The sequence below is a fragment of the Palaemon carinicauda genome, chromosome 21 (genome assembly GCF_036898095.1).
Source record: "Palaemon carinicauda isolate YSFRI2023 chromosome 21, ASM3689809v2, whole genome shotgun sequence".
Taxonomy (NCBI): domain Eukaryota; kingdom Metazoa; phylum Arthropoda; class Malacostraca; order Decapoda; family Palaemonidae; genus Palaemon; species Palaemon carinicauda.
Window position 1 is genome coordinate 54,957,450 of NC_090745.1, and position 25,453 is coordinate 54,982,902.

The 25,453-nt window shown below is 39.4% G+C and overlaps 1 protein-coding gene across 2 annotated transcripts in view; it reads right to left on the minus strand.

Moving 5' to 3' along the window:
• LOC137615280 (diacylglycerol kinase delta-like) overlaps positions 1-25,453 on the minus strand; it is a 359,466-nt gene that overhangs the window by 126,197 nt on the left and 207,816 nt on the right. For both annotated transcript variants that reach the window (XR_011039202.1, XM_068345009.1), the window contains exon 5: positions 1,691-1,821. Coding sequence is in view for 1 of the 2 variants with exons in the window: in XM_068345009.1 (XP_068201110.1) it covers positions 1,691-1,821 (131 nt within the window). In the remaining variant the exon portion in view is untranslated. The remainder of the gene's footprint in view (positions 1-1,690; positions 1,822-25,453) is intronic.

Sequence of the window (25,453 nt, forward strand, 5' to 3'; positions counted from 1 at the left end):
ATATCATTACTATGTACTCCAAATCCAACGCCAGCATCAGATTTGGAGCCATCAGTATATATAAAGGTAGATCCCCTATGTTCTGCAGCATTTTCCATAAAAAGAGACGTGGACTCTTTGTCAGTCATATTTTTCTTAACTCCAATAAAATATTTACAAAAACATACCACTGATGATTTTCATGCTTTTGATGATACCTTAAAAGGAAGCACCTTACTTCTAATTATATTCAGACTGTTTAATAATTTTTTCACCTGAAAGCCATAAGGTTGAGGAGATTTAGGGTGTAACTCAAAGTATGATGTGTGTCTTACAAGGCTTGCAGTCTGAAAGGCTAAAGAGTTAGGGAGTCTTTGCAATCTAAACCAATACAGAGCAATAGAACACTTTTGGTAAAGGTCATGAGGTAATTCTCCAGCATCAACAAGGAGACTTGTAATAGGCAAAGTTCTAAACGCTCCTGCGGACAATCTAATATCAGCATGATGTATTGAATCTAACATCTTTAATCAGCTTGGGGTGGCTGAAGTGTATATTTCACATACATAACTAATCTTGGAAAAATCAACGACTTTTATAATTTTGAAACAGTATTGCGGTCTGCACCCATGATGTATGAGAAAATACGTCTAAAAGATTCAGACCCTCAAGACATGTAGCTTTTAACGCTTTTAAGTGAGACACCCACGTAAGCCTAAAACCAAATATCAAACCTAAAAATTTAGCTTCACTTACATGTGGGATACATTGACATTTAATGTACTGTTTTTGCAACAGTCGTTCACAAACTCTAATAACTCTTCTTGTATGTTAATGGTATTCTAATTAATTTTGACACACACACACACACACACACACTCTCTCTCTCTCTCTCTCTCTCTCTCTCTCTCTCTCTCCTCCAGTTTAAGAACCCCTGTTTTAGGCGATTAATGGAGACGCAGTCTTCTTTGCCACGAATATTAATTAAAGGCCTGTGTAAGGAGGCGTCAGAGATTTAAGCTGCTTGTTTCCTGGTAATATTTAAATTACTTCTTCCAATTTTTTTCTTCTTAACTGCCAGTCTTCTATGTTGATTGTAGTAATGTTGCGAGTCTATGGTCACTTCATAATTATTAACCAAATTTGATCTTGTGATTCTTATCCCATCCTTTGAGAAAAAATTAGGATATCAAATTGTTCAAATTCTACATAAGAATTAAAGGTGTGGTGACAGAAATATCGGAGCACCTCTTTGAAAGTAAACTGAAAACAGACAATCATAGATTTGGAAAGACTTCTGATAAAGAAGGCATTCTCTTCCATAACAATCAGTATCTTATGGAGATGAAGTAGTTAATTATGTAACTCTAACTTATCAAGGGTAAATAGCAAGCGATCATTCTTTTCTATAGCTAATCTTTGAGGTGAACAGATTAAGTTCGTAGGATAACTTACAAAAAAAAAAAAAAAAAAAAAAAAAAAGAGTAGGAAATGCTATCTAGGCACTTCTAACATACAGCAAATCTTACCTTAACTATTGGGTGCAATTAACAGAGGTATTTTCACCCCGGGGTAAAAAAAATATCCACTTTTGAGTTTTTTCTTAAAATTTTCTTTTATTTGAAGAGAATTTTTCCCTGAAACTCACCTTGAAAAATCTATGGTTAGACTGAAGATGACTACTGTAAAATAAAATTGAAATTAACCTTACCTATTGTGGTAAGTGCAGTGGGTGGCACTATAGAGACCTTACAGATACCCAGAGGACAACGAGTAGGATGTAAGGGTCGACATGCAGTGTGCACCATAGCTCGGCACCATAAGCAACGCCAATCTTGCAATCTGCAATGTTATAAAAAATCTTGAAATTCAATATTCACAATATAGACCTTATTCTATGTAAATAAAACCATAATCTAGATATTTCAGTTCACAAATCCAGATCAACATGTATGTGAATCGCAATATTTCTAATCCTTGATAAATCAGGCCTGCTCTCTCTCTCTCTCTCTCTCTCTCTCTCTCTCTCTCTCTCTCTCTCTCTCTCTCTCTCTCTCTGTGTGTGTGTGTGTGTGTGTGTGTGTGTGTGTGTGTGTGTGTGTGTGTGTGTGTGTGTGTGTGTGGCAAACAAACAAACCAAAATTTTATCCTCCACAGCTAGGCTTCAACGTGGAATAACTAAGTAATATAGAACTTTCTTATTTTCATTTTTACCCCAACGTCTTTACCTCCATTGAAGTACTGGAAGAGAGAGAGATTTCAATGTGATCTTTTTCATTGCTGAGTTCAACAGAATTTCCCTTACTCGAACTAGCAACAAGACAACCGAACGTTCATGATGGGACAGAGCATTTCAAGAATACAATCATCACCACTTTATTCGTAGTGCCAGGCAAACAAGCCAGAATGCCAAGAGTCCAATATCTATGAAACAGGCTCACACTTGGAATCAAAAGACCAAATTCTTGTATGAGATAGCTCCTGTGCAAGTAGAGGAATACTGACACTCCTTTGGTCATAACATTATCGGGCAGTAGCTAGACCACTACAGCTCCCACAATTGGCATAAAAAAAACAACTCCAATCCCAGGATAGTATCCCTTCCCAAGAATCTAGACAGTGTAAAGGGGAATAGAGGTTGTACAGCAAGGAAGGAGACAGTTGATAGAATATGAAGGAGGCTGAAGTAATAATAGGCAATAGGAAACGTTTTAGAGAAATATAGCGTCAAAACTGAGGAAAATAATTCCCTAGTTTGGAAGCCTTCTTGTCCGTCATAATCCTTCAACACAGAAATTATGTTCTATGTTGAAGCCAAATTACTTCAACGAAACACTCTCTCATTAAGAGGGCCTATGTTTGTTAAGAAATTCCATTTTATGGCTAGTGCTGTGCCTTTAAACACTAGTTTGGTTAGGTAGCATACATAGAATTGTTTATAATTTTGAAATCTTTAAGTTGACGTACTGTTTATCTTTATTTATATCTATTTATCTATCTATCTATCTATCTATCTATCTATCTATCTATCTATCTATCTATATATATATATATATATATATATATATATATATATATATATATATATATATATATATATACATATATATATATGGGCTCGAGCCATGTCGTCCTGATGGAAGTTCCCTTCGGCTGCTTCCTACTGTATAGTATTTCTGTGAGTGATATTACAAGAGAGTTACCGTCAGGTATCATAGGGTTCCCACCCCCGGAACGACTATCCGTATATATCGTGTATAATCAGGGACGTATCCTAGGATAATCATAGTTATCTGCACCCCCAATAGAATTTACCCAGTCTAATCCACTAAGGGGAAGGATAAGTGAGGAGCCGTTACATATCCTCTCACCTTACGATGCCCCCATACGTCTCTGGCACCCCATTCCTTTGTCGCAGCTTCAAGATACTGTTGTACTGGTTTGTTGTGTGCTCTTTAACAGCTTATTTTGAAGATTTTCTTCATATGATGGCTTCCTCTTCTTCGTCTAAGTTTCGTACCATGGCTTCCTCTTCTTCATCTAAGTTGAGTACCAACCTTTTTCTGCAGTTTGGTTTAGGTAGTAGGTTGGCCAGGGCACCAGCCGCCCGTTGAGATACTACTGCTAGAGAGTTAGGGGGTCCTTTGACTGGCCAGACAGTACCATATTGGATCCTTCTCTCTGGTTACGGTTCTTTCCCTTTGCCTACACAGACACCGAATGTCTGGCCTATTCTTTACAGATTCTCCTCTGTCCTCATACACCTGACAACACTGAGATTACTAAACAATTCTTCTTCACCCAAGGGGTTAACTACGGCAATGTAATTGTTCAGTGGCTACTTTCCTCTTGGTAAGGGTAGAAGAGACTCTTTAGCTATGGTAAGCAGCTCTTCTAGGAGAAGGACACTCCAAAATCAAACCATTGTTCTCTAGTCTTGGGTAGTGCTATAGCCTCTGTACCATGGCCTTCCACTGTCTTGGGTTAGAGTTCTCTTGCTTGAGGGTACACTCAGGCACACTGTTGTATCTAGTTTCTCTTTCTCTTGTTTTGTTGAAGTTTTTATTGTTTATATAGGAAATATTTATTTAAATGTTGTTACTATTCTTAAAATATTTTATTTTCCCTTTTTTCCTTTCCTCACTGAGCTATTTTCCCTGTTGGGGCCCCTGGGCTTATAGCATCCTGCTTTTCCAACTAGGGTTGTAGCTTAGCATTTAATAATAATAATAATAATTAGGTGTAAATGTTTTGGATCCCTACGGGGAAAGTTATTTAGCTTTTACGTTGAGGAAGCCGGAGCGCTTCGAGTCCAGCCAACTTGGGCGTCTGGTTTCATACCTAATCGCCCTTATTTTCGTGTTCACTTATTTTATTGTGTAAGTTTTACGTTAGCTAGTAGTTTTTTAGCATTGCGATGCTTTTGGCTCTATTAAAAGTTTGTATTTACATTGCATTTTTGTATTTTATGTTTTTTGTTGGTGCGTGTCAGTTTCGGTTAGCCTAGCCTAGAGACAGTAACTTTTCAGTTGAAGACGGACTCGCTGATGTCTATTTGGTCTATCATTCCAGACTCGTTGACAGTGGCTTTTCCCTTCTGCGATGTTTACCTCAGTTATACTAATTTTTCTGAGTTATTTTGTCCACTTGTTGGGGATTTCTCTGTATTTTGACCATTTAGGCTCTTGGCAATCATGCTGCAATAAACTGGGATTTCCAGGCTAGGTATGGGCAGCTTTTTGGAGCTCCCCTTTGCGAAGGGTGAGCTCATTTATTTTATTATAAGACGGTACGCTGACTTTATGCACTGCCATCCCTTTTCGCCTTTGGGATTTCTCTTTTGACTTGTCGCATTAAGGCCTAGCCTATCCTTCGACAGCATTTCCGTTGCTCCCCCATGCTGGGTTCTTGCAGTTCTTTCAAGTTAACCTTTGCGAAGGGTGAGCTCAAAATGTTGGTGCTGACTCTAGTGTTCTGCCGTTTCCTAGCCTCTGGGAATTTTAGATCGAAAAGCAATATTACTTAGTTATTTATTTTAGTTTTTGGGCATACTACCCCATATTGTTACCTCTCTCTGTGATTGGTCTTCCCGGCAGTGACATTGAACTCAGAAGTATGATTATGATGCTGTGTTTTGCAGTTGTTGTTAGTGAGGGCTAGTCCCTTCTGGGTTCTGGCCCTCCAAAGTCGTCAGCATACCTCTCCATACGGAGTGAGTTGTTAAAACTGACGACGGTGCCGGTACTTACGGCCTTGTCGTTTTCTACGGTATTCCTTACCTTCATACATGTAATAGTGATGCGTCGCTATCTACAGCGGTGCCGCCTTTAACGTTACTGCCTTCATATATGGCAGTATGTTTCTGCAGAAATTGCTGCCGTTTGGCTATGCCGCCATACATTACCAACATTGTCATTACTGACGGCGGGTCTAGTCTCAGTGTATTGGAATGTTTATTGTGCCTCTGCTTTAGGACAAGTTTTATGTTGACAAACAATGCCATTACCAGAGTGTGCAGTTACTCACGGCAACATTTGTACCTTTACGCACATGTCCTTCTTTCCTTTTTGAGACCGCTTTATCTACTATAAGGTGGGTTCTCTACTATCTGTTGATGAGTACAATTACAGATTAACAACATAAAGGTCTTATTTCTACTACTATTGAAGCTTCCTTATGTATGCCGGCCATGGATGTCTCTTCTACGGAAGGTCTTCCGTTCTCGGCTTAGAAATAACCACTACATTTGGTTATGTGTTTCTATCAATTTATCCATTTCCTTTGAGTGTGGATTGGATGTTTGATTGATAACTTTACAGGTTAGATCCCTTTGTTGGGTTCTTTCTTGTAAAATTATCGATTCGAATTTTAGTCTTTTGTTGGTACAGACATTTGCTCAGTTATCGATACGTCGCTACTGTATTCTATTTGGATACCGGCTTTGTTGCCTTCTGATTAACTTTTTCTCTCCGGAGATATAGGAGCTATGGTTCTTTTATGAGTATACCCCCTTCCCCCAAAACATAATACATATATATTACGTGTAGCAATTACTTTTTAAAGGCTATTTTTTCCAATCTAATGCTATTAATAGGGGTTTGGATATTTTGTTCTTTTTCTCCTACTTTCTCACCATTGCAATTACACACAATTTGGGGATTAATACTCCCTTAATTGTCATCATACAATGTTACTAATCGATTCTTTTCAGCCTTTGGTGACTGCGAGAGACCCTTGTACTCATATCACTTCTTTTTCTCTTTACAGGCGGTGTCTACGAAGGAGATGCGCTGCGGAGTGCAAAATTGTGCCAGGACCGTTAGGCACCCTTGTGGTCATGATACTTGTAGGACCTATGCCAAGTGTCGGAGGATGAAGGGTCCAGTCTCTTACTGGGACCCTCAAGATTGCAGTGTATGTAAGAACATGCAACATTCGGGGTGGATATCGAAAAATATTTCCGAAGATGACCGGATGTTCTTCCAGAGATCCCTTCGTACCTGGGTCAGGGAAGGATATACTCTTCCCTAAGGCGGCACCTGACTCGGTCTTGGGCTATTTCCAGCCTAAGCCCATACCAACCATCAAGCTACATGTGAATGAGGCTTAGGGGTGATATGAGCCTGAATCTTGAGAACATGTCCACGGTTTCCTCTCTCTCTCAGAGTAGAGAATCGGCTCTGCTGTCGACTGTGGAGTCAGATGACGAACCTCTCCCTCCAGTGGATGACTCTTACCTGCCCGAGTTGGATGATGATAGTGTGGCATCTGTTAGGGACTCAGTTGTTTGTGCCATTTCAACCACTACTACGACAGTGGCCTCCCTGTCTTCGGCAACGACTACATCATCAGTGACGGGCGCGGCACCTGCCACTTTTCCTCTCTCCCGTGGAGTGTGTGGAACCAAAACCCCCTAAATTCCCTAATACTTTGGAGGACTTGTCCCACTTAGCTAACATGAAGGCTTCCATGGAAGGGACCCAACAATAACATATGATTTTAAAAGCCTTGGGTGAGTAAATACAGGCTTTGAAGTCTCAGGACGACCCGGGTAAGGTTAAAGTCTTGCATTCTCAGGTACCTTACTGTACGCAGCAGAATCCGTGGAGATACGCGGGTCACGCGGTTCTTTCTGAGGGTATCCTCCACATTGGCGAGGGAATAGGCTCCAGGTCGATAGATTGATTGATTGATTTAAGGTTTTCAGGCATCCTGACATCTAAGGTCATTGATACCGATATCATTTAGTCTATATATACAAAAAAATTAAAGAATATCCAATTAAAATCATAAAAGTTGAATGTCATTATTAAAGTTAGAAAGTTTTCAGAAGACCTGCTTCTGAAATAAATCTAAAAATGCCACTTGCATGGTAGGACACATCATGTCCAAGAATCTTGGCAAGGATAAACCTGCCACCCTCACCTCGAGCCTCAAACAAATATCTATTCCTTAAGTTATTATGATAGGGGCATTCGGTCAACAAATGCCTCACTGTTAGAGGTACTAAACAGTCGTCACAATACGGTTGGTGTTGGCCATTCTGCAGAAACTCGTGTGTCAACCGAGTGTGACCAATACGGAGACGACAAAGAGAAGTCTCCATTTTCGGGGCACCATGTTATACCTCCAAGGAGATATGACATTTGTTACTTCTCTCATTTTATTGCCCTCTACACTATCCCAGTGCTGTTGCCATTTATTACAAAGCAATTTCTTGATATTAGGTAGGAAATCGTTACATGGAATGGGATATCTTCTTAGCAGCAACTCTGATACAGCATTCTTTGCCAGTGAATCTGCCTTCTCATTCCCAGACACACCTACATGTACTAGAACCCAAAAAAAACTAAAGATTAAACCTCTCCGTCCAGTAAGGAAAAGCCATTCTAAAATCTTTAAAACTAGAGGGTTACTATAATTAAAAACTTCTAAAGCTTGAAGGACACTCCTTGCATCACTAAAAATTGTAAAATTACCCTCCTTCTCCAACACTATTTTCTCAATAGCGGTGAATATGCCATACAGTTCAGCAGTAAATATGAAAGCTGTTAGAGGAAGTGCACCTCTACAATTAAAACCATTACTCCAGATAGCTAGGTTGGTAGCGTAGTGGGCTTCTGCCTCAGAGGTCCCGAGTTCACGTCCCCCGCTAGGACGGGGATATCGTGAGACCTTCTACCCGGGGGGGGGGGGGGGGGAGAGAGAGAGAGAGAGAGAGAGAGAGAGAGAGAGAGAGAGAGAGAGAGAGAGAGAGAGAGAGAGAGAGAGAGAGAAACTAGTGATATTCCCTGCTGGCTAATGGTCGCCCAAGCAGAATGATGTAGATCGTCTGAGTGGACACCTGAATCTCGCAACTTTAACTTTTACTGTGTACTCAGAATCCAACGCCAGCATCAGATTTGGACCCATCAATATTTATAAAAGTCGATCCTCTATGTTCTTCGACATTTTCCATGAAAAGAGACTTTGCTTCTAGGTCAGTCATATTCTTCTTAACTCCAATAAAGTATTTACAAAAAGATATCTCTGGTAATTTCCATAGAGGCGTTGATGATACCTTGAATTGAAGTACCTTACTTCTAATCATATCCAGACTGTTTAATAATCGTTTCATCCGAAAGCCATAAGGTTAAGGAGATTTTGGGTGCAACTCAAAGTATGCTGTGTGTCTTACAAGGCTTGCAGTCTGAAAGGCTAAAGAGTTAGGAAGTCTTTGCAATCTAAACCAATACCGAATAATGGAGGACATTCGGTAAAGGTCTAGAGGTGCAGTAATTCTCCAGCATCAACAAAGAGACTTGGGATAGGTGAGGTTCTAAATGCTCCTGTAGACAATCTAATACCAGCATGATGTATTGAGTCTGATATTTCTAACCGGCTTGGGGGGGCTGAAGAGTATATTTCACATCCATAACTAATTTTGGAAAAAATCAAGGCCTTGTATAATTTTAAAATAGTATAGCAGTCTGCCCCCATGATGTATGGGACAATACTTTTAAGATATTCAAAGCTTCAACACATTTAGCTTTTAACGTTTTTAAGTGAGAAACCCATGTAAGCCTACAATCAAATATCAAACCTAAAGATTTACCTTCACTTGAACATGGTATCCGTTGACCTTTAATGTATATATCCGGGTCTGGATGTACTCCCCGTATACAACAAAAATGGACAATGGTAGTTTTACTTGTCGAGAACTTAAATCCATTCATATCAGCCCACTGGATAATTTTGTCAATAGAGAGTTGGATTTTTCTCTCAACCATTGCCATTCTAGTTCCAGCAAATGATATTGAGAGATCATACACAAATAATGTTGAGAGAACATCTTGGGGAATGACTGAGGATATCCCATTAATTGCTAGTACAAACAGGGTTACACTCACCACACTCCCCTGAGCAATTCCTTCTTCCTGACACTTGCTCTCTGATAGAGTTTCCCCCACTCTCACTTGAAAAACTCTATGCGAAAGAAATGACTGAATAAATAGTGGCAGCTCTCCTTTCAATCCTAATTCATAAATTGTTTTAAGTATACCATATCTCCATGTGGTATCATATGCCTTTTCAAGGTAAAAAAAAAACTGTCACATGGTGCTGTTTGGAAGCAAATGCTTCACAAATAGAGGACTCAAGTCGTATTAACAAATCAGTCGTTGAATGCATTTTTCTGAATCCACATTGAATCGGTGATAAAACACCCTTCTTTTTAAGGTACCACATCAACCTTGCATTGACCATCTTCTCCATATTTTATATAAACAAGAAGTCAATGCAATAGGTCCATAGCTTGCTGCTAAAAACTTGTCCTTACCGGGTTTTAAAAAGGCTAAAATAATGGCTAGTTCCAATACACTTTTGAAACTATGATCATGCCATATTCTATTAATAATACTTACATATGGAATTCCATCAGGTCCAGGGGCTGTATCGTTATAAGTAGCGAGTGCGGAATCAAGTTCTCTTTCAGTAAAAGGAGAATTATAAGATTGTTCCCTTGTTGCAAAATTTAAAATTTTCTTTTCTTCTATGTTCCTGTACTGGTGACCAGGAGCTGCTACACTCTTGCACGATACATTTGAAAAATGCTTCTGCCAGGGCATTGCTAACTTCATTTGCTTCAGTCACATACTGACCATTCACTTTCAACACTGGTGGTGGGTTAGGGGTGGATTTGTCTGCTATCTTTTTTACTTTCCTCCACACAGATGATGGTGGTGTTCTACTATTAATGGAGGAAACAAAAGCCACCCAAGATTGGCCTCTAGCTTCTTTCATGGCACGACGGAACTGTGCTCTACACTTTTTGTATGTTATAAAATTTTCATCCGTACGGTGTCAACGCAATCTAGTCAGATTTTCTGGTGGCTCTGTGCAAGACTCTTAATTCTGAAGACTACCACGTAACTGGTCATCTTTTGAATAGTCCTGTGGTTTTGGGAATCGAATTGATTCCTGCTGTATGTAGAGTTCCATTCAGTAGGTCTATGGCATCATCAATACTTTCAAATTGTTCTGCTCTCCCTTCGATTTCACTTAACTCAGAAAATTTAACCCAGTCTGCATTGTCGCGATTCCATCGTGGCGATCTTTGTAAAGGCGGACCCTTGTTGATATTAATAATGATTGGTGCATGATCACTAGCATGCCAATCATCCAATGTCCTCCAATCAAAATCAAGAAGGCAGTTACAGCTTGCAATTGAAAAGTCAATGCATGACACGGTACCTGTCTGAACATGGAAGTGCGTGGGCTCTCCTGTATTAAGGAGTCCCACATCCTCATTCTCCACAATTGATGAGATAACATTGCCCCTTGTGTTTGCCAAAACATCACCCCATAAAGGATGTCTACCATTCATATCTCCCAGTAAGAGAAAGGGTTGAGGGAGTTGTTGAATGACCTCTGCTAAATCATCATATAAAATATCATTTGGAGGTAAGTACAGAGAGCATATTGTATATTTTCTCCCTATATCAATTTGTACAACCACTGCCCGCAGGGTTGTACGTATAGACATCGGTATTTGGAGAACATCTCGACGAATATACGTGAGACTTCAGCTATGGCTCCCTGATTGTTGATTATATGGTGTTCTATAGCTATCATACTCTCGAGGACTAGGAGTGCTATAATCAAGCATACTTTCCTGTAGACATACAATTATGGGGGAATGCTCATGAATTAGGAGCTTAAGTTCATATTTCGCACTCAAACCCTGACAGTTCCATTGCAAAATGGAGGAGAAAACTATGGATTATTTCTGGAAGACATCTTGGATGAGGTCTTCCCATTAGCATTTTTCAATCTAACATTATTACCTGTAGGTTTCTTCAGAGATGGTCTTGTTATATTGGGTTTTACGTTTGTGTTTTTCTTTGTATCCTTTTGATCTATTTGTTGAGGTGGATGGTGGACCTCAACTTGAATTCCTGATTTATGCAGTTTATCTTCTGGTTCATTATAAACATAAACAGACAAAACATCAAATTTATTTGATGTCATAACCTTAACGTTTCTAATGGAGGGGGGAGAGAGAGACGGAGGTCTCTCTCTTTTACGATTAATAGATGGTGGGATTCTAAGATTTTTCACCTTTCCCACTACAGGTGCATAAGGTATGTTGGTCTTAAGTAGAACCTCCATCAAATCAGGCAAGGACACAGCCTGAGAGAGGTTTGTACTATTTTTTTGTAATGGGGGACAAAGGCTGTACAGCAATGGGTAATGCCCTAGTGTTAATACACCGTGGTAAAGCCTCAGGAGGTAATATGGTTACCTCGTTATCAGGTGGAATACTTTTTTTGGAGCTATTGGCAGTACTAGGTTGATTTGATTTTAATGCCTTAGCATATGTATTTGATTTATTTAATAGTCTTTTGGCATGGGTCACACTTATAAGTTCCAAGTTCTATTTGTTGAGGGCAGCTTCCTCCAACTTATATAGCTCACAGCTCTTGTCTGTGGATTTATGATTTGAGTTGCAATTTAAACACCTGGCTCCAAGTGCACACTATCCATGGTAAGATTTGGAGCAAATACCACACATCATCTCATTTTTACAAACTTTAGACGGGTGCCCAAATTTAAAACAATTAAAGCATTGCAGTGGCTTCTTCTTGAATGGTCTTACTTTAATCCTTTCATTCTCAATAATAATATGAAAGGGTACATCAGCATCCTGGAACGTAAGGATTATCATTGATGTACCTGACTTTGTGAACTTTCCATACATTTAGTGGACACATGACCATTATCTCCTCTGTAAATTCATATAGGTCTCTGTTAAAAACTACCCCTTTTCCGTAACTAGAATTTAGGTGGGGTTTGACATCTAACTTAATGTCATCATTACTTGTTTTCATGTTGGACAATATTACAGACTGTGTACTGGATTTGCCATGGATAAGGAAACTATTTTTTCCAAAACGAGATATATCACCTGGTGCAATAGTTCCTACTTTTTTCTGAATCAATTTGCATATTCTAAAATAATTCCCTGTAACCCCCTTTGAATCAGCTATAAGCCACATCGGTGGTTTTGGCTTTTTCTGGGAGGGCATAACTAAATCTGCGTCTTTTTCCAGCCAATCGGCAGGCCTATACACATCCAAATCTTTTGGTACCTTATCGCAGAGAGCAGCAACGACATTATAGTTACTAATCTTAATATTATTCAATTTACATATTGCACTAAATGCTTCGTCATAACTGCTGTAAGATATCCATTAATCCCATGTTTCAGCTTCAAGTTTCATCCTTATTTCTTTTATGCATCCATAGCATTCAAATGCTTTATATAGATCATCATAATTTGTCTCAATTGAAATTTGGTAACATGAAGGATTCAGTTTCCACGTTTTACCCAAATTAGACGATTTAAAAATACCAGTGAAATGGTCCTTTCCCCTACCGAGGTCTTCAACAGAACTTTCCCTACTCACATTATCAGAGGTCGTCAACAGTGCGGGGGGGGGGGGGGGGGGGGTTTGTGTCAGCAAATTCAGGGGATGGGGAGTCAGTATTTGAAGGGTCCATAGTTAAGGGTGGGATTTTCTTTGTGTTTTGTTGGTTTACCTGCTTGAGAATTTTAAGAAATTATCATACGTTGGAAAGGAAATTTACATTCTCCACTATCGGCACAATGTGAGTATACATCCCAGATGGTCCACTCCATACCCTACCCGAAGGAGAGCATCAAAACAGATATAGAGGCACAGGTGTAAGCTAAACCCGCCTGTTAGGACTGAGACAAAGGATATATGGAATCATCCTCCCCATATCTGTAATGATGGGCTTTCGGCCAAAAGCCAAGATTCCCACCTCAAGGATTGGATCCCACTGGATTTAGATGACCCAAACCTTGAGAGTAGTTCTACCAAAAAGGTCCAAACCATCTTTGGGATGGCTGAGATCATCCAATACTCTCATATATAGCTTTGAATGCAAATACCTCCCAACCGTGATCCCTTCTCCCATTCATCTAAGCAGGCAGTAATAACGAATGTGGAAATATCCACACCATTCAAATTAAATAAAAATATATAAATAAATAAATGAACAAAAAAAATAAATATATATACATGCATATATCTACTTATATATATAACTTAAGAGAAATAAAACTCATACAGTTAAGACAGCAAGACAAAAGAAAGTTGATAAAATTAGGAGAAGGTCCAAGAAATATTGAGTAGAAGGAACAGAGGAAAGGGAGAAAAATTTAGATTCGAACTTGGGGAGTAATTTCCCCAAGTTTGAGAGCCCTCTTGCCTGCACAATTCTTCAACAATATGAAGAAACCACATGACTGCATCAAGGCATTCTCTATGTGGGGTTAGCTGAAGGAGTTCCATTGAGGGATAATACTATCCCAAAAGAAACGATCTTTTGGAACATACAAAAGCCCAGCACCTAGCCGTGAAGGAAATGAAGACAGCAGGGTGTATTAACACACAGATAGGTGCTTTTGGTAAAAGGTTAGCCACCTTTGTAGCGCCAGATACGATGGTCTTCCCTTTTGCTTCGAAGGGCTTCGTAGCTGTGGAAAAGGCTATTTGGGAAGGTAAATCTCTCCCGGTGTTGGAAGAGTGTAGACTTATGTCACTCATTCTTCCACATGATGCTGACCATTGGATGGATGTCCAGTTTACTTTTTCAGAAGGTAAACTGGATAAGGATATAGCCAGTCAGCAATTCAATGAGAAATTGCCCAGAATTCCTGAACACCTCCTTAAAGCTGAATTGGAGGCTAGGGAGAGACTATCAGCCTCGATGCCTCTCCATTGCTTTATGGAAACGATGATTAGGAATTTTACTGATGCCTCAGTCTTTTCCCTGGTGGCTAAAACTCATCTGGCTATATTCATGAAGTATCTCTATGCTTTCTTTCAGGCTCATAGAGTATGTAGAGAACATATTCTCGCTTCAGCCACTACAGACAGTCCCCAACTCACGAACACAATAGGGACCGAGAGTCTGTTCGTAAGTCGTATTGTTCGTAAGTTGTTAGTGTTAAATTTTGGTCTGGAGTAAGCGTAACCTAACTCAGATGTCTACGATTTTCAGCAGTAGAAGTCAACAAATAGCCCCATTTCATATAAAATAGGTTATTACAAATATTTTACTTTATCATATTACAGTAGTCTGTATAATACTGTAAAGTTCAGTACAGTATGTTGTTTTATTATCCTGTACTGCACACTACATAATGGAAACTTGCACAAACAATCGGCCATACATATGCACTGCATTTCTGAATCAGCTGACTTTAAGTAAAATCGTAGTAAATATAGTGTACTGTACATTTAGTACAGTACTGTACATTAATTCCTTTTTAAATAAATGTACTGAAAGATATTTTATTGTTCCATTACCCAATTTTTTTGCTAGAAACTTACGTAAACAAGCGGCCATTTGCATTATGTACTGTACTGTAACATTTACCTTTTCACGCTTATCAAATCAGCTGACTTGTACCGTACTGTATTTACTGTATGTAACAGTACTGTGTATTTAACTGCTTCATGGTTGTTTTGGTATTGTTAAATAAAACGCAGAATGTTAGTTTACTGAATTGTTTTATTTCAATTTTGACCGACGGAATCATTCTTTGTAGAGTATACGTCACGTATCTTGTGACGTCATGTATTTGGCGGAAGCGCGCTGACAAACCGAATGATTTCCTTTCATTATGTTGCCGAGAAATCTTATTACAGCATTCCCATCATCGAAACACCGAGTAACGATATCAAGTGTTTTAGTGGTCTGTATCATTAGTTATGAGATTAGTACAACTTACCGTAAAGTTAAGAAAAAAAAAGTCTGATGACATTATATTTCTTCTGGCAGAAGGTGAGAGGCAAATCAAGTGATTTTCTTCCGATCCGTTACTATTCCCATAATCGAAACATCGAATAAGGATATAAAATTTTTTTTAATAATTTTCAAAGAAATATGAAGATTTAACTGCATTAAAAATCAAAATACAGGGAGAGAGAGAGAGAGAGAGAGAGAGAGAGAGAGAGAGAGAGAGAGAGAGAGAGAGAGAGAGAAAAGGGGGGGTGCATATTCCGAGTATAACTAATAATAAGGTCTATCAACGAACTGTATGGAAAATGTGATACCCTATAATACATTGGCGCTGTTGTAATATTCACTATGAAGAGATTTCGAACTATATGTGCGCATAATCGTAATACTGCAGCGTGACCTTGAGATCAGCTGATCTCCCAACCAAAAGGAAATCAAAAGTAATTGTTGATTATTGAAATGCTCAATAAATAAAAAAAAAAAATATGAACGTGCTTTAATAAACCACAATTAAACACAATAATGTCTAATGAAATATGAAGGCTTAATATTGAACGAAAAATTGAATACTGTATGAAGCTTTAGAATTAACTACCCATATGCGATTGACAGAGCGAGCACACACATAACACACACACACAGAAAGAGCTACGATTTCGCATGATACCTAAAAATAAGAACTGTAGGGAAACTGATTTTCTGTAACATATTGGCGCTGATGTAATATTCATCTTGAAGATATTTCTAATATGTTAAGAAACAAAAAAAAATGCCAAAAGTCTGATGACGTTATATTTCTTCTGGCGGAAAGTGAGAGGCAAATCAAGTGGTTTTCTTCCGATCCGTTACTATTTCCTTAATTGAAACATCGAATAAGGATATAAAGAATTTTTTAATAATTTTCAAAGAAATGTGAAGATTTAACTGCATTAAAAATAAAAATACGGAGAGAGAGAGAGAGAGATAGAGAGAGAGAGAGAGAGAGAGAGAGAGAGAGAGAGAGAGAGAGAGAGAGAGAGAGAGAGAGAGAGAGAGAGAGAGAATTTAACTTGAGATGAAATCTACGGATGTTTACGAACATGTTTGGACTTCCTTCAATTTGTGTTCGTATGTACCGTTGTTCGTAACTCGAATGTTCGTAAGTAGGGGAGCGACTGTATATGTCATGAGCCAAAACGTCTCATCGACTCTTGCATATGGGGAAAGGCTCTGTTTCCCCAGAAGCTAGTGAAGGAGGTTTTAGATAAAGCTTAGCCGAGAATAAGAGCCCGTTCCAGAAGTGGGGGATTTCTCTAAAGAGGAAATTCACTCCTGGGGTAGGACCTCAGCCTAAGAGGTGCCGCAAACCAACCTATCTCAGGTCATTTGCTCCTTCCCCCGCCAACGTTCCTCAGAACGTTTTTGACGTTTCTCATCCTGTGACTTCACAGTCCCTGCCTTTCAATCCGGTGTATGAGCACAGGTCACCATTCTTTCTTCCCCATAAGAGAGAAAGAGGTGGTAGAGACCGCTCAGAGAGGGGAGGCAGATCCAGAGGTTGTAGTCATTGAGGCGGCAGAGGAGGAGGTGATGCACATCCTCAGCTCAAACAATGAGGAAATTCTGGTAGGGGGACGGCTGAATTTGTTCAAGGACCGGTGGGCATTAAGTCCTTAAGCACAATGTCATTTCCAACAGTTTGGGTTGGAAGTGGAAGAAACAGCCTCCAAAGCTCAGGAGATTTTTCCAGAAGTCAACATCTCATCTGGAACAAGATGTGCAAGACCTTCTGAAGAAAAGAGTTATCCGTTGCACGAGATCTAAACCTGTTTGTTCAGTGCGACAAGTTCCGGATGCTATTTCGCAGATACGGAACTTACTACCCCGGGAGGCTTACACTGTCTCTATAGATCTTACCGACGCTTATTGGCATCGTCCGATAGGTTGACACTTCTCCCCCTACCTTGGTTTCAGCCTGGAGCGAAAGGCTTATGTACTCAGAGCTATGCCATTCAGGCTCAACATAGCTCCGAGAATTTTCATGAAGGTTATCGACGCAGTCGTTCAACAGCTTCGGAAAAAAGGCCTTCAAGTAGCGGCGTACTTGGACGACTGGCTAGTGTGGGCTCCTTCAGCACTGGAGAGCTCAGAAGCAACCTTTCAAGTAGTCAAGTTTCTGCAGTCCCTAGGACTTCAGATCAACTTCAAGAAGTCAAGACTGGCCCCAGCTCAAGTTTTCCAGTGGCTGGGGATTCTCATAAGTCCTGCTATCAATGTGGATGTCATGAGATTCAGGTAATAAAAGTTTGTGCAGGCATAACAACTTTTATTTGTGTTCAATCTACCGGAATCCAGACATGGATGATTCTATCTTCGATTGTCTTCTTACCATTATGGCTAAGATACAAGAAGATGATAGAAAGGCTTCGTTTGTCTTTGTTGGTGATTTTAATGCTCACCATAGGGAGTGGTTGAATTCTATCTCTCCTACCGATCGCCATGGCTTAAGAGCTTTAGACTTTGCCTCGGAATCTGGCTGTGAGCAAATCATAAATGAAGCTACTCACAGGTCTGGTAATTGCTTGGACCTCGTATACACTGACTCCCCTGGCGTTATAACTAGTAAGGTTGGTTCTCCAGTCGGGACTTCTAATCATGCCTTGATTTCATTATTAGTGAAGACTGAGCAGCCTGTCCCTGATATATCATATTCTTGTAAAATTTATATGAAATCCCAAGCAGACTGAAATGGGATTTTGCATGATCTTTTGTGCTTGAATTGGTCACAATTATATAATAGTGTAGATCCTGTTGTCCCTTTGAATGAGAATCTAGTCAACATAATTGATAGGCGTATCCCTTCTCGTGTGCTAAGGTACCGAATGAAGGACAAACCGTGGTTCAATGATGATTGTAGACGTGCTTATTTGGAGAAGCAGGAGGCCTATCACCTTTGGAAGGGTAACAGATCAGATTTAACCTGGAACAACTATACTCAGCTTCGAGCTTTTGCTCAGAGAGTTTATGCCTCAACTGAAAAGGAGTACAATTTAATCATAAAAGAAACCCTCTCTGGTACAACTCAGGAACATAAATGGTGGTCTACACTTAAATCTGCACTCTTTGGTGTAGATGCAACAGTTCCTCCTTTACTTAAACCAGATGGCTCAGTCACTCACTGTCCAAAGGAAAAGGCAACCCTTTTGGCTGATGTTTTTGACAGTAAACAGAGTAATGAAAAACTTGAACTTCCTCATTCCTGTTTTCCTGAGGCTAAACTAACTAGTTTAGCTTTTCGATCTCGTGAGATTAAAGCTCTGTTGATGGACCTTGATGCTTATGGAGGTGTAGACCCTAATGGTATTTTTCCTTTGTTTTTTATAAAGACAGCAGATTTTTTAGCTCCAAAGTTATCTGTTATTTTACGCAAGTTAGCAAGAAGAGGAGCTTTTAGCACTTGTTGGAGAATTGGTAATGTTACTCCTCTATGTAAATGTGTTTGTGGTAGCTCAAGTCCCACTGATTACCGCCCAATTTCCATAACTCCCATATTATCTAAAGTTTTTGAACGTCTTCTGGCAAAACGTCTTAATAGGTTTGCTGAAGGTAATCATCTATTCCCTAGTTTGCAATTTGGTTTTCGGAAAGGCCTTGGAGCATGTGATGCCCTTCTTACAATCTCCAATGCAGTACAGAAATCCCTTGATTGTGGTCGGGAAGTTCGTATGATTGGCCTTGATTTTAGTGCTGCCTTTGACCGTGTTAATCATGAGGCCCTTGTTTTCAAACTGAAACAGTTGGGAGTGGGTGGGTCGTTTCTTAGCATTATTATTGATTTTTTAAGTAGTAGATCTCAAAGAGTTGTTGTTGATGGGCACCATAGTGAGTATAGGAATGTGATATCCGGTGTTCCACAGGGTAGTGTTCTTGGCCCATTACTTTTCATACTATATACACATGACATGTGGTTTGGCCTAGAAAATAAGCTTGTTGCATATGCAGATGATGCTACTCTCTTTGCATCAATTCCATCCCCTGAATGTGGATCTGGGGTTGGTGAATCCCTTAATAGAGATTTAGCTAAAATTAGTGCATGGTGCAAATTATGGGGTATGAAGTTGAATCCTAACAAAACTCAAAAGTATGATTGTAAGTAGGTCAAGGACGGTGGCTCCTCAACATCCGGATCTCAGTATTGATAATGTTTCTTTAAATTTGTATGACTCTTTCAAAATTTTAGGCGTGATTCTTGACAGCAAATTTACTTTTGAGAAACATATAAGGTCTGTGTCTTCTTCAATTGCACAAAAAATTGGCTTATTGAGAAAGTCTTTTAAGATATTCGGTGATCAATCTATTCTGAAGAAGTGTTTTAATTCTTTTATTCTCCCTTGTTTTGAGTATTGTTCTCCTGTCTGGTCTTCAGCTGCTGATTCTCATCTTAATTTGTTGGACAGAAACTTACGGTCTATTAAATTTCTTATTCCTGATCTAGATATTAATCTCTGGCACCGTCGATCAATTAGTTCATTATGCATGTTGCATAAGATTTTTCATAACTCTGACCATCCTTTACATTCAGATCTCCCTGGACAATTCTATCCTGTTCGTAATACTAGGCAGGCAGTTAATTCTAATAGCCAGGCCTTCTCCATCATAAGACTCAATACTACGCAGTACTCTAGAAGTTTTATTCCAGCTGTTACCAAGTTGTGGAATGATCTTCCTAATCGGGTTGTTGAATCGGTAGAACTTCAAAAGTTCAAAGTTGGAGCAAATGCTTTTTTGTTGACTAGGCAGACATGAGTCTTTTTATAGTTTATATATGACATATTTGTTGTTGACGTTGTTAAAAGTTTACATATGATATATCTCTTTTGACATTACTTTTTTTAGAATTATTTATTGTTAATTTGTTCTCTTCAGTTATTTATTTCCTTATTTCCTTTCCTCACTGGGCTATTTTTCCCTATTGGAGCCCCTGGGCTTATAGCATCTTGCTTTTCCAATTAGGGTTGTAGCTTGGATAGTAATAATAGTAATAATAATAATAATAATAATACAGTCTCATTCCCTGTTTATACCTCCCTCCAAGAGGAAAGAATTAGCGAAGTCAGTCCGGTCTCTGATCAAGTAGGGAACGACCACCAGGCGACGCCAGGAAAGAGCTCTAGGCTCTTTGCAACTTGCCTCAGTAGTGAACCCTGTCCTCAAAGTACAGCTCAAAGATTGCAAGCAGAGCTTTGAAATGGAGAACCTCCAAAGCTCTTCACGACCATCAGAAGATGACCCTGTTGTTACTCCGAAGACAACTTTGACCGTGGTCCACTGAAAAAGGTCTGTCACAGACAATACCGTTGCGCTTTCCTCCTCCAGTAGTGATTCTTCATACGGACGCCTCACTGGACGGTTTGAGGAGTCATACCCCAATCAAGAAAGTGCAAGGCGGTTGGTCCCAGAAATTTCAACAATTCCACAAATATTCTGGAGGCTATGGCAGTCTTCTTGTCACTCAAAAAGTTACACTTGAAGAAGAACAGTCACATTTGTTTAGTTCTCGACAGCAAAGTAATAGTCTATTGCATCAATAGGCAAGGGTCGAGGTCTCCTCAAATAAATCATGTAATGTTAGCCATCTTTACGTTGGCTCAGAGGAAATGGTGGCATCTGTCAGCATCCCACCTTCACGGAGTAAGTATGATTGAATGATTTAAAGTTTTCAGGCATCCTGACATCTAAGGTCATTGACGCCGGTAACATTTAATTTATGTATACAAAAGTAAAAAATTAAATAAAATAAAAATTAAAGAGTATTCAATTAAAATCATAAAAATTGAATGTCATAAAAGTTAAATATTTTTCAGAAGACCTGCTTCTGAAAGAAATCTAAAAATGCCACTTGCATGGTAGGACACATCATTTCCAAGAATCTTGGCAAGGATGAACCTGCCACCCTCACCTCGAGCCTCTAACAAATATCTATTCCGCAAGATGTTATAATTGGGGCATTCGGTCAACAAATGCCTTACTGTTAGAGGTACTAAACAGTTGTCACAATACGGTTGGTGTTGGCCCTTCAGCAGAAACTCATGTGTCAACCGAGTGTGACCAATACGGAGACGACAAAGAGACGTCTCCCATTTTCGGGGCATCATATTATACCTCCAAGGAGATATGTCATTTGTTACTTCCCTCATTTTATTGCCATCTTGACTATCCCATTGCTGTTGCCATTTATTGCAAACCAATTTCCTGATGTCAGGTAAGAAATCATTACAGGCAATGGGATACCTTCTTGGCAGCAACTCGGATGCAGCCTCCTTAGCCAGTGAATCTGCCTTCTCATTCCCCCACACACCTACATGTGCTGGAACCCAACAAAATTGAACTGTTATACCTCTCTGTCCAGTAAGGAAAAGCCATTCTAAAATCTTTAAAACTAGAGGGTTATTAGAATTAAAAACTTCCATAGCTTGAAGGACACTCCTTGCATCACTAAAAATTGTAAAATTACCCTCCTTCTCCGACGCTATTTTCTCAATAGCAGTTAATATGCCTTACAGTTCGGCAGTAAATATGGAAGAGGTCAGAGGAAGTGCACCTCTACAATTAAAACCATTACTATGTACTCCAAATCCAACGCCAGCATCAGATTTGGAGCCATCAGTATAGATAAAAGTTGATCCTCTATGTTCTTTAACATGTTCATTAAAAAGAGACCTGGCTTCTATGTCTGACATATTCTTCTTATCTCCAATAAAATATTTACAAAAAGATATCTCTGGTAACTTCCATGGAGGCGTTGATGATACCTTGAATGGAAGTACCTTATTTCTAATTATATCCAGACTATTTAATAATCGTTTCACCCGAAAGCCATAAGGTTGAGGAGATTTTGGGTGCAACTCAAAGTATGATGCTTGTCTTACAAGCCTTGCAGTCTGAAAGGCTAGAGAGTTAGGGAGTCTTTGCAATCTAAACCAATACCGAAGAATAGAAGACATTCGGTAAAGGTCTAGTGGTAACTCTCCAGCATCAACAAGGAGACTTGGGATAGGCGAGGTTTTAAAAGCTCCAGTAGACAATCTAATACCTGCATGATGTATCGAATCTAATATTTTTAACCGGCTTGGGGTGGCTGAAGAATATACCTCACAACCATAACTAATTTTGGAAAAAATCAAGGCCTTGTATAATTTTAAAATAGTATTGCGGTCTGCCCCCCATGATGTATGGGACCATACTTTTAAGATATTCAGAGCTTCAACACATTTAGCTTTTACCGCTTTTAGGTGAGAAACCCATGTAAGTCTACAGTCAAATATCAAACCTAAAAATTTGGTTTCCGATACACATGTTATCCGTTGACCTTTAATGTATATGTCCGGGTCTGGATGTACTCCCCGGATACGACAAAAATGGACAATGGTAGTTTTACTTGTCGAGAAATTAAATCCATTCATGTCAGCCCACTGGATAATTTTATCAATAGAGAGTTGGATTTTTCTCTCAACCATTGCCAATCTAGTGCCAGCAAATGATATTGAGAGATCATCCACAAATACTGTTGAGAGAACATCCTGGGGAATTGCTGAGGATATCCCATTAATTGCTAGTGCAAAAAGGGTTACACTCAGCACACTACCCTGAGCAACTCCTTCTTCCTGGCACTTACTCTCTGATAGAGTTTCCCCCACTCTCACTTGAAAAACTCTACATGAAAGAAATGCCTGAATAAATAGTGGCAGTTCTCCTCTCAATCCCAATTCATGAATGGTTTTAAGAATACCATATCTCCATGTGGTATCATATGCCTTTTCAAGGTCAAAAAATACTGTAACATGGTGCTGTTTGGAAGCAAAGGCTTCACAAATAGAAGACTCTAGTCGTATCAACACATCAGTCGTTGAGTGCATTTTTCGGAATCCACATTGAATCGGTGATAAAATACCTTTCTTTTCAAGGTACCATATCAGTCTTGCATTGACCATCTTCTCCATGATTTTACATAAACAAGATGTCAATACAATAGGACGATAGTTTGCTGCTAAAATCTTGTCTTTACCGGGTTTTAAAAAGGCTAAAATAATGGCTAGTTCCCAAACACTTGGGTAACTATGATCATGCCATATTCTATTAATAATGCTTAAAATAAATAGCTTTGTATTAAAATGTACATGTTTAATCATTGCATATGGAATTCCATCGGGTCCAGGGGCTGTATCGTTGCAATGAGCAAGTGCGGAATCAAATTCTCTTTCAGTGAAAGGAGAATTATAAGACTCTTCCCTTCTTGTTCCAAAATCTAAAATTTTCTTTTCTTCAACGCTCCTATACTGGTGACCAGGGGCTCCTATACACTTGCTGGATACATTTGAAAAATGACTAGCCAGGGCATTGCTAACATCATTTGCTTCAGTTACATACTGACCATTCACCTTCAACACTGGTGGTGGGTTGGGGGTGAATTTGCCAGCTATCTTTTTTACTTTCCTCCACACAGAAGATGGTGGTGTTCTACTGTTAATGGAGGAAACAAAAGACATCCATGACTGGCGCCTTGCTTCTTTCATGGCACGACGGAACTGTGCTCTACATTTCTTGTACATAGTTAAATTCTCATCAGTTCTGCGTCTACGCAATCGTGTTAGAGATCTTCTTGTGGCTCTGTGGAGTGCAGTTAGTTCTGAAGACCACCATGGGACTGGTCGTCGTTTGAATAACCGTGTTGTTTTGGGAATTGAATTGACTCCTGCTGTATGAAGTGTTCCATTCAGTAGGTCTATGGCATCATCAACACTTTCAAACTGTTCTGCTCTCCCTTCGATTTCGCTTAGCTCGGAAAATTTAACCCAGTCTTCCTTGTCTAGATTCCAACGTGGCGATCTTTGCAAAGGCGGACCCTTAATGGTGTTTATAATGATTGGTGCATGATCACTAGTATGCCAATCATCTAATGTCCTCCAATCAAAATCAACAAGGCAGTTACAGCTTGCAATTGAAAGGTCAATGCATGACAAAGTACCTGTCTGAACATGGAAGTGTGTGGGCTCTCCTGTATTAAGGAGTCCCACATCCTCATTCTCCACAATTGATGAGATAATATTGCCCCTTGTGTTGGCCAAAACATCACCCCATAAAGGATGTCTACCATTCATATCTCCCAGTAAGAGAAAAGGTTGAGGGAGTTGTTGAATGACCTCTGCTAAATCATCATATAAAATATTATCTTTTGGAGGTAAGTACAGAGAGCATATTGTATATTTTCTCCCTATATCAATTTGTACAACAACTGCCTGCAGGGTTGTACGTATAGACATGGGTATTTGGGGAACATCTCGACGAATGTACATGAGACTTCCGCCATGGCTCTCTGCTTGTTGATTATATGGTGTTCTATAGCTAACTTACTCTCGAGGACTAGGAGTGTTAGAATCAAGCATACTTTCCTGTAGACATACAATTATGGGGGATTGCTCGTGAATTAGGAGCTTTAGTTCTTCATATTTCGCCCTCAAACCCTGACAGTTCCATTGCAAAATGGAGGAGAAAACTATGGTTTATTTTTTGGAAGAGCTTTTAGATGAAGTCTTCCCATTAGCAATTTTTGATCTAATGCTATTTCCCGGTGGTTTTATTAGAGAGGGTCTTGATATATATGGTTTTTTGTTTGTGCTTTTCTTGTTGTCCTTCTGATCCAATTGTTGAGGGGGATGGTGGACCTAAACTTGAATTTCTGATTTATTTAAATTGTCTTCTGGGTGACCAGAAACAGCAACAGACAAAACATCATATTTATTTGATGTCATAACTCTAATATTTCTTATGGAAGGGGGTGAGAGGGATGGAGGTCTCTCTCTTTTCCTATTTGTAGGTGGTGAGGATCTACCAGGTTTTTGCACCTTCCCTACCACAGGTGCACCTGGTAACTTTGTTTCGGGTGGAACTTCCATCAAATCAGGCAAGGACATGGCCTGAGAGAGGTTAGTACTATTGCTGGTAATGGGGGATGAAGTTTGTATAGAAGTGGGCAGTGTCGCAGTTTTAATACACAGTGGCAAAGCCTTGGAAGGCAATATGCTTACCTTGTCATGTAAAACTTTACTAGCATTAGATGATGTATTTCTTTTCTTGGAATTACTGGCAGCACTATGTGGGTTCGATGACTCCTGTGGTATAT